The sequence below is a fragment of the Ovis canadensis genome, chromosome 2 (assembly GCF_042477335.2).
Source record: "Ovis canadensis isolate MfBH-ARS-UI-01 breed Bighorn chromosome 2, ARS-UI_OviCan_v2, whole genome shotgun sequence".
Lineage (NCBI taxonomy): Eukaryota > Metazoa > Chordata > Mammalia > Artiodactyla > Bovidae > Ovis > Ovis canadensis.
In genome coordinates this window covers 173,814,206-173,829,722 of record NC_091246.1, presented here as the reverse complement: position 1 = coordinate 173,829,722, position 15,517 = coordinate 173,814,206, and the positions used below count along the sequence as shown (strand labels likewise).

The 15,517-nt window shown below is 36.5% G+C and overlaps 1 protein-coding gene across 1 annotated transcript in view; it reads right to left on the bottom strand.

Annotated features, from left to right (window-relative positions):
* The window catches only part of LRP1B (LDL receptor related protein 1B), a 1,961,274-nt gene that overhangs the window by 1,805,156 nt on the left and 140,601 nt on the right, over window positions 1–15,517 (bottom strand). The window contains exon 2 of the mRNA XM_069573760.1: window positions 11,670–11,792. Within this exon, the coding sequence (XP_069429861.1) occupies window positions 11,670–11,792 (123 nt within the window). The remainder of the gene's footprint in view (window positions 1–11,669; window positions 11,793–15,517) is intronic.

Genomic DNA, 15,517 nt, shown 5'->3' with positions numbered 1-15,517 from the left:
GATGTGAGAGTTGGACTGTGAAGAAGGTTGAGTGCCAAAGAATTGATGCTTTTGAACTGTGGTGTTGGAGAAGACTCTTGAGAGTCCCTTGGACTGCAAAGAGATCCAGCCAGTCCATTCTGAAGGAGATCAGCCCTGGGATTTCTTTGGAAGGAATGATGCTAAAGCTGAAACTCCAGTACTTTGGCCACCTCAAGCGAAGAGTTGACTCATTGGAAAAGACTCTGATGCTGGGAGGGATTGGGGGCAGGAGGAGAAGGGGATGACAGAGGATGAGATGGCTAGATGGCATCACTGACTCAATAGACGTGAGTCTGAGTGAACTCTGGGAGTTGGTGATGGACAGGGAGGTCTGGCATGCTGCGATTCATGGGGTCGCAAAGAGTCAGACACGACTGAGCAACTGAACTGAACTGAACTGATGATTAGTATCATAAGGAGGTCAACATTAGTTCATGGAATGCCTTTATGCAAACTGGAAAATATTGCTCTTTGAAAGATCATTTATTTCCATTTGTAGGACAATACATATACTTATGCTGTCTGCATTTATGTCATCCTGATGCCTTGCACAATCTGAACAGCTGTACCAGAGGTCCCACTCACGCTGTTGTCAGGATCAAAGGATATAGTCCACATAAGGATCACAGCTCAACACTTGGTCCACATTAATCCATTTTGTGTCAGTAACCGTCATCCTCATCTTTTTCATAAACATATTATTTAAAATAGATTTAGTATTATTTTACCAGAATAGAAGACTAAATTTGTATGGCTGAAAGTCCTGGCATATAGTAAGTAGGGCATGGGAAAATGGTTGCAGGGCCATGCTTAGTAAGCACCTTGAACACAGTAATTCCTCAGTAAATAACTGCTGACTGATTACATTCTAATTTTCTTAAAGAAAATGTACTTATACATTATGATAATTCTAGTTTGGTCACAAAATTCTCTTTACTCTTTAAGTGAAAATACATATCACACCATTTATTTTAAAAATTGAATTGTCTAATGCATGTAAATTTGGAAGCAAAATGTAACAAAACTCCCAAAGGTCCATGTGGAAAAAAGAGGCATTATTTATAACCATCAAATTGCATCTACTTTATTGCCTAATCCATGATCAATTCAGAATTAACAATTATGACAAGAATCCTCATGGACAGAGGAGCCTGATGGACTACAGTCCATGGAGTTGCAAAGAGTTGGACACGACTGAGCGACTAAGCACAGCACAGCAAGATAGATTAAGAGCTTTCCAGGTGGCACTAGTGGTTAAGAACCCAACTGTGGAAGCAGGAGACATAAGAGACATGGGTTCCATTCCTGGTTCAGGAAGATCCCCTGGAGGAGGGCATGGCAATTCACCCCAGTATTCTTGCCTGGAGAATCCCATGGACAGAGGAGCCTGGTGGGCTACAGTCCTTGGCGTTGCAAAGAGTCAGACATGACTTAGCATGCACGCAAGATAGATTATAGCAACCTAATATATATTACTAGCACATACTATATGTATATATATAATATACCAGTTATGCATCGTTTCCCTCAGAAAATAATGAAAATTATATTATTAATCTAAGTTTGTATTTTATGTTGCAAGTAGGTAGCATTGCAAATATGACTATCAACTATACCACTAAATGAGTATCCCAGATCACCAGGAGGAACTATTACGCAAAGCTACTTATTTTTTTTTTAATTTTGGAGCAACTCATCATCCACAAATATTTTTTAAAAATCTATAGTAATTATTTATTTGCTTTTTAATTGAAAAAATTTCTTTTCATTTGTATAAATTCATACATTATGCTAATTAGGTGTTCTTAGAGGAGTAAGAGCTGGATATGACTGAGTGACTAAGCACAGCGCAGCACAGAGGATTAGAACCACTACTATAGGCCCTTTATTTCATCAGAAACTGGTAATTTAATTTCATAATTCTAAATAAAGCCTATAATTTTGGTACTCTGGTAGTTAGTTTCAGTGTATGTGGGTAGGCCAAAAAACTCATTCCAGTTTTTCATAATATGGAAAACCCAAACAAACTTTTTGGTTAATACAATATCTTTGAGGAAAGTGGTGGTGGTTGGGGGGGGAGTTAAATTGCTGCATTCTTCTTTATATTAATATTAAAAACAAGGACACATTAATATAAAAAGCATGGAATTTTAATAGATATATAGTTGGATGCTATATTAATCTGCTAGGTCCTCTATAACACAATATCATAGACTAAGTGGCTTAAACAATATACATTTATTTCCTCTCAGTGCTGAGGCTAAAAATCCAAGATCAAAGTGTTGGTGGGTTAGTTTCCCTCAAGGCATCCTTGGAGGGTAGATCTCCCCACCCGTCTCTGACTGTCTCTTCCTATGCCTTCTTATTTGCACAAGTTTCCCTGGTGTCCCTCAGTTCAGTTCAGTTGCTCAGTCGTGTCCAACTCTTTGTGACCCCATGAGCACATCAGGCCTCCCTGTCCATCACCAACTCCTGGAGTTTACTCACTCATGTCCGTTGAGTCGGTGATGCCATCCAACCATCTCATCCTCCGTCATCCCCTTTTCCTCCTGCTCTCAATCTTTCTAAATTTCCCCTTTTTATAAGGACACTAGACAGATGGCGTTAGGACCCACACTAATAGGCTTTCTAGGTGGCGCTAGTGGTAAAAAAATCTGCCTGCCAGTGCAGAGGACAAGAGATGCCAGTTCAGTCCCTGGGTTGGGAAGATCTCCTGGAGAAGGAAATGGCAAGCCACTCCAGTATTCTTGCCTGGGAAATTCCATGGACAGAGGAGCCTGGAGGGTTATGGTCCATAGGGTACAAGTACAGTTACATTCTAAGATGTAGTTTTAGGACTCTGACACATAAATACTGAGGACGTGCAGTTCATCCCAAAGCTGATGCTATAACTTCCATTATTAGGAAATGCAATTTCTGAATTCCAATTTTTGCCTTTTACCCAATAGTTATGAGACTCTTGACCAAGCAACTGCTTTGTGCTTTATTTATTTATTTATTTATTTTTATTTTTTTATTTTTTTTTAATTTTAAAATCTTTAATTCTTACATGCGTTCCCAAACATGACCCCCCCTCCCACCTCCCTCCCCACAACATCTCTCTGGGTCATCCCCATGCACCAGCCCCAAGCATGCTGCACCCTACGTCAGACATGGACTGGCGATTCAATTCTTACATGACAGTATACATGTTAGAATTCCCATTCTCCCAAATCATCCCACCCTCTCCCTCTCCCTCTGAGACCAAAAGTCCGTTATACACATCTGTGTCTTTTTTCCTGACTTGCATACAGGGTCGTCATTGCCATCTTCCTAAATTCCATATATATGTGTTAGTATACTGTAATGACCCTGATACCTGGATTTTTTCTCAAAAAATAGCCACAAGGCCAAAAGATTAATGATTCTAATGTACATGCCCTTTAATTATCAAAGTGCTATACAAGTAAGAGTCCATTCTATAATTCCTAATTTTGTAAGATATAAATTATTAGTCTTATAAGCTACAGTCCAAGACAAGAATTTTATCTTTTGTTAACTCCATTAAAGTTGTTGAGAAGCATTTACTTGTTTGTTTTCTATCTTGCTGTTTAGTACCCAGAAAGATCTGTGCAAGCTGAGAGATTCTCCCCTTTCTTATCTGATCCTTGATTGAGCAATGTAAAATTTAATCACACCCTTCCCTCTATGAGTTTTCAGAAAAGTTATGAAAAAAGGAAAGAAAAAACAAATAAACCGTTCAAGATGAGTAGATTGCTATAAGCTACCTTTACTGAATTTGTATACTGCCACTAAGCCCTGTTTTTAACTCATCTTCTCATGAACTTTACTCTTTGTGAGCAATTTCTCCTACCCTCCAAATCAAAAAAGCTAATGTTACAGAGATTTTAATTTAAAATAGTCAACACAAAATCAGTTATTCTGCCTGATCCTGAAAAAGGCCAATACAGCAATTAGTAGAAGGATTATACTTTTGCCCTAAGAATTCCATAGGCATATTATAGTGGGGTTTTATATCCTGCTTTCAGGGAAGGATAATGGAAAATATGGGGGGAGGGAGAGAGAAAAAAGCCACTGCCATTAAATAAGTTCTTAGAACAAAACATCCTTCAGTGCTTCATTTAGCAAAATATGTCATTTCAAAAGTGCTTCTGAGTGAAAGTCAAATGAAAATTTTATACACTGACTATAAAGAATAAAACATCCTCTGGGAAGAAATTTACTCACCCATGAAAGGTAAGAAGCCTTCATCCCCAACCCCAACTGCTAGATTAGTTGTGGATAAATGATGGATTGTATCATTTCTGAGAAGTCTCCTTGCTCAGCTTTAAGCCTGGTCCCTAAAGAGCCTTGCAAGACCATTTGTTTACTGTACCTCATCCCTTAAGCCATGGAGATTTTATCAGAGATGTCACTGGAATTCAATAATTTTACTTTATCCCCTTTATTTTACATCATTTCAAAGTTCTCATTCCTTATAGTTTCCAGCCCAGGCTGAGGGACATCAGTCCCTTTTCATCCTATGACCTGTGAACTTGAATCAAAGCCAGAAAGCAGTGACTTCTTGAAGAAGAGTGTGGCTTTTTGTAATGCTGCTTTTGCTCCACCTCTGTGAATTGTAGTGCACTCAGTTTATCACCTCTGCCTCCAATCAAACTTGCTTAAAATGGCAGAGGTAGACTTTCAGAGATCTGTTAGCACATTGCAGGGCGGTATGAAGAGAAATGTCACCCCTCCATCCCATCCCCACTGTGCTGGGGAAATGAACCAACCTGAGACAGGCCCTTTCAATTCACAACTATACGGTTCCTCACCTTCTGGTCTCCCCTTCATAGCAACTCTTAAGTGGAGGTCTCTTTATTATTAAAGGAGGGTCAATGTTTCTGGCCTCTTCATTGTAAAAGAGGGAAGCTTCAGAATAAAATGAAGAGCAAAACAAAAAGAATTGAAAGAGACATAAACTGCTCTCTTGGGCCTCATATGTGCTACCTTTAATCTGCAAGATCATTTCAGCTTCTCTACCTAACGAAAAGCTTAGCTTTGTAGCTCTCATATATTAGCTCATTCCAAAATGACCTCTAAATCACTATTACTCAGAAACAAGGACCATACTTCCATTCATTTTATTGTTCCTAGAGTCTCATTTCAGTGCCCTATCCTGCTATTTATTTTTAAAGGGTAGTATCTGTTTGCTAATAACCTCCCACCTGAATTTTATTTTATTTCCCTGACCTCTGTTAAAGAAAGGTAGAGGGAAACTGTAAAAGGATTTCTACCTTTCATCCTAGGGGAAAGGTCAGCCTATGAATATAAGACATTCATTAATATCCTCCCATCCAAATAAAGCTCAAACTCCACAACAACGGAAACATAATCAAAGCAATGGTCAGTTCATGCAGAGACACATCTAACCCTAATAACATAGGGCCATTTTCATCTTTCACAAATGCTTCTATTCCTATTACCCAGGAGACATGGTGTGTTTACTGCATTTTTCAATCAGAACTGATCATCTCCAAAGTCAGAGTGAGATAACTCTGCTGGGATGGTGTCTGTTTTCCAAATGACACTGTATTTTTAAATTAGGTGGCCTAAGGGTTACTTTTAGGAGTTGAATTCTTCCTTATCTGAGTGTATATAAAAACAAGGGTGAGTTAAAAGAAATGCAAACTCTGCTGTCACCAATAACAGTCAAATCAGAAGGCAGAGAAAGACTGCAAACAATTTCCTCATCTCTTAAAATGAGAAAACATTCACATTTCAGGACTGCCATGTCAATTAAACAATAAACAATTATGAACTAAACTGTTTTTTTAACCATATATCTTAACTTTAACCAATTCTGCAACATGATGTGTTGGAAGAGTTCCTAGGAAAAGTCACCTGTCCCCCAATAATCTCTATATCTATTTGTCTTAATTTTGAGTGTGATATGCCTAAGTACTAAAAACTGTTAGCAACTTTACTTGAATTAGTGTATATGGTAAATTATTCCTACCCCTAGCCACAACCTTACAGAAAAAAACTGATTTTCAGTAAGAATGGGAGAGGCAGCAATTAGGGTGCTCTATCAAAAGACCCTCAGGGTAAGGTGCTTGGTCAGAGTTCTGGACAGATAGAATATAGGGGAGGGTGTTGGGTGGAGAGAGGATCTTATGGAAAAGACAGTATTTTAAGCACTTTACTATGGGACAGGTACTATCATGTCCATTGTACAGATAAGGTAATAGAGATTTGGAATGAGTACTTTGTTGCACAAGAGCAAAGATGTTCATTTGGAGGAACTGGCTTTGGTGTCAAGCAGCTGGGATTCAGACCATGCCTTGTGACTGCCCCCACCCCTGCCACAGATGAAGAGAGAAAAAGAGAGTGAAGAGAGCACTGTGGCTCAGGTTACTTGGGTCCTCTGCCTCACCAATATCTGTTATTCTTTACTAGCAGGACCATATATTTTATTTTGGGAAACCCTGAGGAAATACACAGTGCCTCATGCCTTAGGTGATCAGTTCTGGCAAACAAGATCTAAGCAGAAACCTACTGAGTTTGCTTTCTGTAAAAGTTATCATCCTCCTGACAAACAGATAGACTCAGCTGGCACTTGCTGTTTCCCTTTTTTCTTTCCCATCTCTCTGGCGGAAATGGATTCATCTACTAGGGAAGGTGGAAAAGCCCTACTGTGGCTAAAAGACTGACAGCTCCATGCTAAGAATGGCAGAGGAAGCCTGGTGGCATTCTGGAGCGGCCATGTCAATCCTGGATTGTCCACTTTGGCACTTTTTTTCTTTCTCTGAGTTTCTAAAAGTAAACTCTCTTTTGTCTGAGCTCTTTCTTCTGTTCCCTGTGCTCAAGTGCAATCCTAACACATAAGGAGATATGCAAAAATAGAAGAAAACCCAGCTCTTTCAGAGAATACCATCTTGCCTGAGTTTGACACCATATGTAGTGGGTACTAACAGAGCTCTATGCCATGTTCTTCCACTGTGTGCAGTTACACTGCTCCTGTGGTTGCAGGATCTAGACAGAGACCTACCTTCACAAGAGTATAGTGGATATGGTTTAGCTATGGCACTGCAGTAGAATTTGGCAAAAGACAACCTGTAAGATAAATGCAACCTGTGGTCTATTTTTGTATGGAGTATAAACTGAGAATGTTTATTTGAATGTTTGTTTTTCCATTTTAATTATTTTATAAACAAATGAAGTCAAAGAAGAATATACAACTGAGATCACATAAGCTCAGTAAAACCTAAAATATTTTCTATATGATCCTTTACAGAAAAAGTCTACTGGTCCCTGCAGAAGGACAGGACAGTGTAGAGTCAATATGAAAATCATCACAACTATCCAGTTTTCAAATCTCAGCCTCCCATAATGCCATTTTTACACTACCTGGTTGGTCAATGAGTCACTAAATCCACATCATGTTTTATAGTAGAACAACTCTAAATGATTTTCTGAAGGAAGTTAGTGGAGGATGATAAGGAAGAAGGACCAAGATCAGAATAAATACCCTCCTGACTTAAAAGGAAGAATCTAGTTTTAAGTATATAAACATCAGATTGCTAGAAAAGAACATACATCTGCTGACACTGATTACTGAAAAGTAAGTATCATTAAGCATTCAACAGAAAATCCCACAGGGAATTACATATTGAATGCCTCAGAATAAAAGCACTTTTCAGGAAGACTTCCCTGCCACAGGTGGTACCAAGCTTTCATTTCTCAAATAACATTTCCACTATTCACTTTAATTCTCATCATACAAAATGCTAGACTAACAACCGGGTTGAAAGCCCTAAACAGAAAAATGATGATTTTCATAATTTTCAATTCTCACAGCTTCATAGGGCTTGAAAGATGGTTAGCCATTTAGATACTTGGCAAATTATTTCAAATAATGTAGAGAAAAAAGACTTTCACTTCTAATATAAGGCTAAAGAACTATTTCTCATAGTCAATGGTAAGGACATAAATTATTAAATTTCTCTAATTTCATATTTAAAAAACTCATCCCAACATGCAATCAGCTTATTGATAAATCAACCCCATTCAAGAGGGATTTCTTTGACCTTATATGGCGGTTAGTGAAAGCTTACTGCTGCCTCATGAATAGTAGAAAATACCCTTACAACCTGGACCTACACAAACACAGAAGAGGAAGAAAATATGTGCCTGTTAACCTTGCAGATCCCCAAATGTCTCAATTTCATTTGATTTTCATTTGGTTTTTCTGTATGCACGTATACCTTCTAAAGCATTTTGGTCCTCAACTTCTCATAAGACAAGCTTTTCCTCTTCCTCTGTAACATCCAGTTTTTTCTCTGTTAGAATTTTGTCATTGCAGAGCTTTCACAATGTCATAATAAATTCTATGCTATATTGGTCTTCTTATCATTTTAAAGCGTAAATGGATTTAGAAAAAATAAGGCATTGCATCAGCGATTTTCACCTAGTATTTTGTAGATACAACATACTTTGTCTTCAAATCAAAGATAAGATACTTTTGCTCATACACTGAGCACAAAATTACCCTTCTTAAGACTCAGTCTTCAAGGTTTGATTTCTAGTATTTATCTTTCACAATGAATGTATATACAGTCATATAATTATAAAATTATGCAATTATTTTATGTAGATCAGTGATGACTACATACGAATGTTATAAAACAACACATTACAAAGCACTATGATTAGGGAAAATGGTAATTGTGAACATCTGGATTGAGAAATTTAAATCTGAAAAAGTCTGATATTTTTCATAAAGCCTTTTCTCAGTGTTTGTCCAGATTTCATTTGGTACTGACTGAAACCACTTATCTGAGACAGGCTAATTAAATGTAGATCCAAATATGTTACTCAGATGAAACACCCAGGTTTTTTAAAAAGTATTTTTCTCTCTTTGTTATGTAGTGTTGCTCTTGAGAATATTCAGCAATTTTGATATCTGAGAGTACAGTAAGAATGGCCAAAATGAGAAAACATTTAAAGTCAAACACAAAATTTAATTGAGGAAAACAACTATATACCTAAAATTGCAAAAATATCTTGAGCAGGTTTGAATTTCATTTTAAAAACTGAGGAAGAAGAAAATCTATCTCTATTTTCAATGAAACCACATGTTTGAGGCTTTAGTCTGGCCAAAGTCCCTCATCTCTGTGAATTGAAGGACCTACCTTTTTCCCCCAAACACAAGTGGTGTTTACCTTCTGGGCAAGATGAATATTCAAAGTATTTCCAAACATTGTGGTGGAGAAACTGGCCATTCAGAGCAGGTACTCAATCAGGACAGATGCCCGCTGACAAACGTAAGTCTAGTCCACTAGTGTGGCCCTGTTGGCTATCCATCATGTTCCTAGAGGCCAAGAGCTGGCATGGGAGGGGGAGTGGAATATTTGTCATCTACCCACTTTGGCACTCACTTTGAAGTCTCTTTCTTCTCTGGGTTTGAGCTTTGACCACAAAGGTCTTGTACCTTCTTGGTACCATAAATCCTCTCCAGCCTGATTCTCCTACTGAGCTCTTTCTTGAATACAAGGGTGAACATCATTATTCTCTTTTTTTCAGCAGCATAGAGGGAGAGGCTGTGCAGTCTTTTCATCTCAATTGTTTTTACACTGTGACAGGTATAAGTTTCAGGGCATTTCTCCTTCAACCTGCCTTCCTACAAATGGATTCCACAAAGCTATCTCATGTCTCTGTCATGTTTCTCATCAGAAATTTAACGATATTATCAGGGTAAAAATGCAAGCCTCCAAAACTCAATAATTTAATTTTTTAGTCTGATTATGCCATGACAATTTTTCCTTGCATCTAATGAGGAGAGAACTCCTCTACAGCACTTCAATAAGGGAAGCCTAAGACTGAAACAGAGTTAAGTCCCACTTCTTATATAGAAGAAATATAGTCCAACTATTTATATCTTTCATGGGCAGAGTATCTTGTTATTGTTGTCTTTCACATAATTATACCATCCACATTCATATGCATAATTTTAAGATTTCTCTCATTTTCCATTTTAAAAAACTTCGTGAAGGTGTAATTCACATACCATACAATTCACCCATTTAATACACATAGTTCAATATATTTAAATATATTAACAAGAGTTGTGCAACTATCACTTGCAATCTAATTTTAGAACATTTTCATCACCTCCAAAGAGACTCCAACTCATTAGGAGACACTCCTCGATCCTCTCCAACTCACTGGCCGCTGGCAACTTAGCTACTTTCTGTCTCTATAGACTTGCCTATTGGGATATTTTACATGAATGGAATCATAGCATATGTGATCTTTTGTGACTGGCTTGTTTTCCCTCACATGATGTTTTCAAGACTTATCCATGTAGCATGTATAGGTATTTCAATTTTTTATTGTTAAATAATATTCCTTACTGTGGAGTTACCACATTTTATTTATCCACTATTTTCTTATTATGATACTTTTTCCTTTTATCATGCCTAGAGCATTATCTATGCTATAGGAGTCAAGAAAAAGTTTTCAGAATTAAACTGATGAAATTGATATAAAATTAGAAATACAGTAAACAACCGCAACTCCTTCCTACCAAAAAAAAAAAACCTGATCTATTCAACTTGAAAAAAGGCAATTAATGTAGATATTCAAGAACTTGTATGTTGAGAAACTTTAAAAGCACCAGGAAACATGGAGTAAGCATTGTTTCTGTCTTCATCAAAACATATTGTTTCCATCTAAAGAACTTGTAAACAAGTAGATAATAGTGGAGAATGGTAACCATAATTGTTATCTCTGTAATATCAAGCAATAACAATGAAGGATTTTCTTTTTTCATGTTGACTTCACAGAACTATGTAGTTGCTTTGAGAATGATACTGATAAGCTGATATGCCTGTTTGCCTGGGTCCTAAAAACTGATACTAGTAATGCCAGATTTATCAATGTGAAAATCTAGGACACTCTCCATACTCCTCATGATAGAGGGTAGTAAAAAGAAAGTGTAAAAGATTTAGCTGTGGGTCCTGTTATTACTTACAATTTTGATTTAATGGCATTTTTCACATGGCAAAACCCTTAATGGACTCTGAGTTACATGCAGTGGTACCATTAGAATTAAGACTCTTGTATTAAGAGTTCTGAATTTGATATTATAAAATCAAAGATATTCACTGCATGAATGGACAAATGTAGTTTTTATCTTTCAAGTTCAAAAGAAAATATGTTCAATAATTTGTGTAGCGCTCTAGACACTAATAGAAATAATATGGGAGCTAAAGCTTGATTAGTTCATTATTCTTTGTATGTGTTCCTCTGCCTCAAAATGTGTGAGATAAATTAGTGGAGAGGATTTTATTCCTTTTTAGTGCTGTGTTTTAATGGATTTTTTTCTCTTCAAGTATAATTTTCCTAGGAGTAACACAATCACATTGAAAGAATTAACCTTGCATTTTCTTCCCTTCATGAGTTAATTCACACAACAAAACCACATTTAATGCTCTCATTCACATAGTCATTTTAAAGGAAATACAAACAAAAGTTTTTTTTTTTAGTTTTCAGACTACTTGGAAAATAAAAAGAATAAGGTGAAATAGCAGTCATCCATGAAAACAGCTGACATTTAGTTTCACATGTAAGGTAAATCTGAATGGCAAGAGAACCTTTCTACTCACAGGTATCTAAAGATTCGTCTGAATCATCAGGGCAGTCAGGGTCTCCATCACACAGCCAGCTCTGGGAGACACAAGTCACATGATCGTGGCAAAGAAATTCACCAGGATCACAGGACTGCTGATCTGAAAATGAAAGTGTTTCAAAATAAAATATGAATGATCTGAACATGAACACGAGAACAGTATAAAGATGAAATGTGAGAAAGCAATGCATAAAAGGTTCATGAATGGGATCCACATTTTCTGTTCAGCAACAAAGCAAGATCAATTATTTTTCTTAATTTTACCCACTCAGCTCAAGCACTCAGTTTCGAAAGACTGAACTTTTTTGTAGTCTCACACAACCTATCCTAAAAATTGTTAAGAATTCTGTTTGTTTTGGGGGCTACAATCTTTCTCATGATCAGTTAAGTCATATATATATATGTGTGTGTGTGTGTATATACATATATATATTTTCCAGCAAGCAGGTTAATAGAAGATGTTGATCCAAAGCATAAGTTCTTAAGCAGAATCTTTTAGTTTCCTACTCTGGCCCAAGAAAAGGAAAAACCAGCCAAAAAGTGAAACCTTGTACATAAATACCATCTCTTAGTATTCAGTTCTTAACCGTTCACCCTGATGCTGGAACTTCATGCCTCTGTATCTATTAGATATCTCATATCATCTTATTTTCTCTTCTTTTTTTCACTGAAACTTCCCAACTGAAAGCTTCTGCATCTGGACAATGAGAGTGATAGAAAATTCCATAAAGCTTTGCTCTAATTCAGGTTTTCACATTTGTTTGTATTCAAAATTCCATTATTTTCCTTCCATTGTTTCAGAATATTTAGGATCTGTTGCCTTTCATCAAGTCCTAATAAATTCATCAGATGCTGCTTTTTGCAATAGTCTTATTAGTGTCCTATAAGTCTATTCAACAAAATATTTCCTTTTTAAAAGAATTTTAAAATATGTCTGATATAAAAAGGTTCTTACAATTGATGACCTCTGAGTGTACAGGAGTGTTAGGAGTGTTAGACATCTGATATCATTTATTCTTTATTATATATATATATATATATATATACACATGAATGAATATATATATATGAATCAAGATAAAAGAAATTCATCAGTAAATATGTCTTTTGATATATATCAAATACATATTCTAAGTGATATGAAAACATTGCAACATAGCTTAATTGACCTTTTCCCACTAGCAATATACAAAACAATGGCACATTTTCCACTTAATGGTTTGATAAAATATAGTATGTCTTTCCCTTCTCTCCCTCAGCCTCTTCTTCCAGCCTCAAAGTAACTTAAAACAAGAATACTTTACAGTTCATAGGAAGACTTCTCTGGTGGCTCAGATAGTAAAGCGTCTGCCTACAATGCAGAAGACTTGGGTTCGATCCCTGGGTCAGGAAGATCCTCTGGAGAAGGAAATCACAACCCACTTCAGTACTCTTGCCCGGAAAATCCCATGGACAAAGGAACGTGGTAGGCTACAGTCCCTGGGGTCACAGAGTCAGACACAACTGAGTGACTTCACTTCACTTACAGTTCACACATATCCACAAAACATACATCCTTAATTAACTTTTCCTACTCTACACTATAATATTTTGTCAAAGTTCATACATTTTTACCTTATTACATTTTTAATAAAGTCACTATAAATTCCACACTCATTACCACTGCTATCATGACTGTTGTGTTTTCTAACATCAGGCTGCTTCTGTATATGCTGAATTTAGCCTTAGAATTGGTGCTACAGAATCAAAGATGTAGAAGTCTCAGTCCTTGTCTTGAGAAGTTCACCAGCCTACTTGTACCAACAGAACCAAAAGAAAAAAAAGAAAAAGTACACCGTATACAAAAAGGTGCCAAATAAATGATGTAGAAAATAACTGCTAAAAGGAGAGCTCACAAGTAGAGACAGATGGAGACAAAGAAAATCTGGGGGATGTACTAAAGTATTACTTTAAAGGTAGGTAGGATATGGCTAAATGGAGAACATGGGACATTCCAGACAAGAGGTAGGATAAAAAAATGCTAATGCACTAATTACCAAATTGCATTTGAGACAAATATTTTATATTATAATTGAAATGAAATTCATGTTATAAGATCTAGGTTTTTCTCCACCATACATTATGTGTGATGTTTATAAGTCTATTCCAATGCTAGAGGAAGGGGACTTAAACTTTGCTTTTAGGCAGCCATGTACATGTAGTTAATGCAGGGAAAGAGATAGAGACTGTATGATTTAGTATCCAATTGGGAGAGATCTTAGAGTAAAGGAAGACATTAATAACTATCCTGGGGCAACAAGTATAAACCAAACTCAACCAGAAAAATCAGAATGACTATTGATTATAACTATGGCTATCTGCATTCGGTGATTTTTGAGATGCTAGTTTGTCCCATCCTTCATTCCTCCCAAACTATAATCGCTATAAGGAAAGGGAGAAAAAATGGTGCCTTGCTAAATGCCATTATATACTGCCAGACTAAGTAAATAATCAATAAGAATTTGAAGTATAGAGAAATGAAAAAGGCCATACAGAACAATTTATGGGTGCTGAAAAATAACATCTCAAAAACATAGGTCATATTTAGTAATGAACAACTTTAAGTACTGTAGGAAGCATTCTGTAGATAATTTGAAGTTATGGAAAAGTACTTAAGAAAAGGTATTCTTAAAGTGATCTGTTAAGAGACGATTGCAATTGTCTAGAAAAAAATTCAAGATGACGCGTAAAGCAGTAGGGACTAAAATGGAAACTCTTTTCTAAATGATGTAATGTAAGAGTTAGGAGTTGCTGACTAAATGGTTGAAAGTTTCAAATATGCCTCCAAGTAAATAGCCTCAGAAATTGATTAGATAGGGTCTCAAAACAAAGACAGGATATAGAGGTGGGAAACAAAGAAAAGATATTGTGTATGTGAATGTAGATTTGCATATGAGCCTGGTCATGGGGACAGTGGAATAATAATAGTAAGGAGTAATCAGTATTTTTATAGTGCTCTGCAGCTCAAAAAGCAGTTCCATCCCTGGCATTTTTATTTCTTCATTCATTTATTTATTCAACAAATATCACTGGGCTTCTACTGTGTTTTAGGAATTGAGGATATGATAGTAAGTAAAACAAAGCAGAATTCCTTGCCAACATGGAGTTTACATTACAGTAAAGGGTAGAAACAAAAATAAGTAAGTTAATGGTAAAATGTATTAGAAGATAAACCCTATGGGAAAAAAGTAATACAGGAATGGGTATTAGTGTTAGAGACTGGGAAGATTGGTATAGAACCTTGATATAGAAGATTGGTCTAGAATCTTGATATAGAACATTGATATAGAATCAGGTAGTCAGAATATGTCACAGAGAATGTAAAGGCTTATAGAAGATTAGAGTGACATTCACTTGAATAAAAGGCCATGTGTTAAGAACCTGTGGCAATATTTCATTGTATATATGTAGCACACTGTCTTTACCCATTCCTCCATCAATGGACATTTAGGTTGCTTCTATGTCCCAGTACTGCTGTGAACATAGGAATGCATGTATTTTCTTGAATTATCATTTTGTCTGAATATATGCCCAGGAGTGGACTGCTGGATCATATGTAGCTCTATTTTTAGTTTTCTTTAAGGAATCTTCTTACTGTTCTCCACAGTGACTGCTTCAATTTACATTCCCATCAACAATGTAGCGGGGGGTTCCCTTTTCTCCACTCTTGTCTCCAATATGTATACAGTGGAATATTGCCTGCGTGTATGCTCACTCAGTCAAGTCTGATTCTGTAACTCTATGGACTGTAACCCTTTAGTTTCCTCTGTCTATGGGACTCTCCTG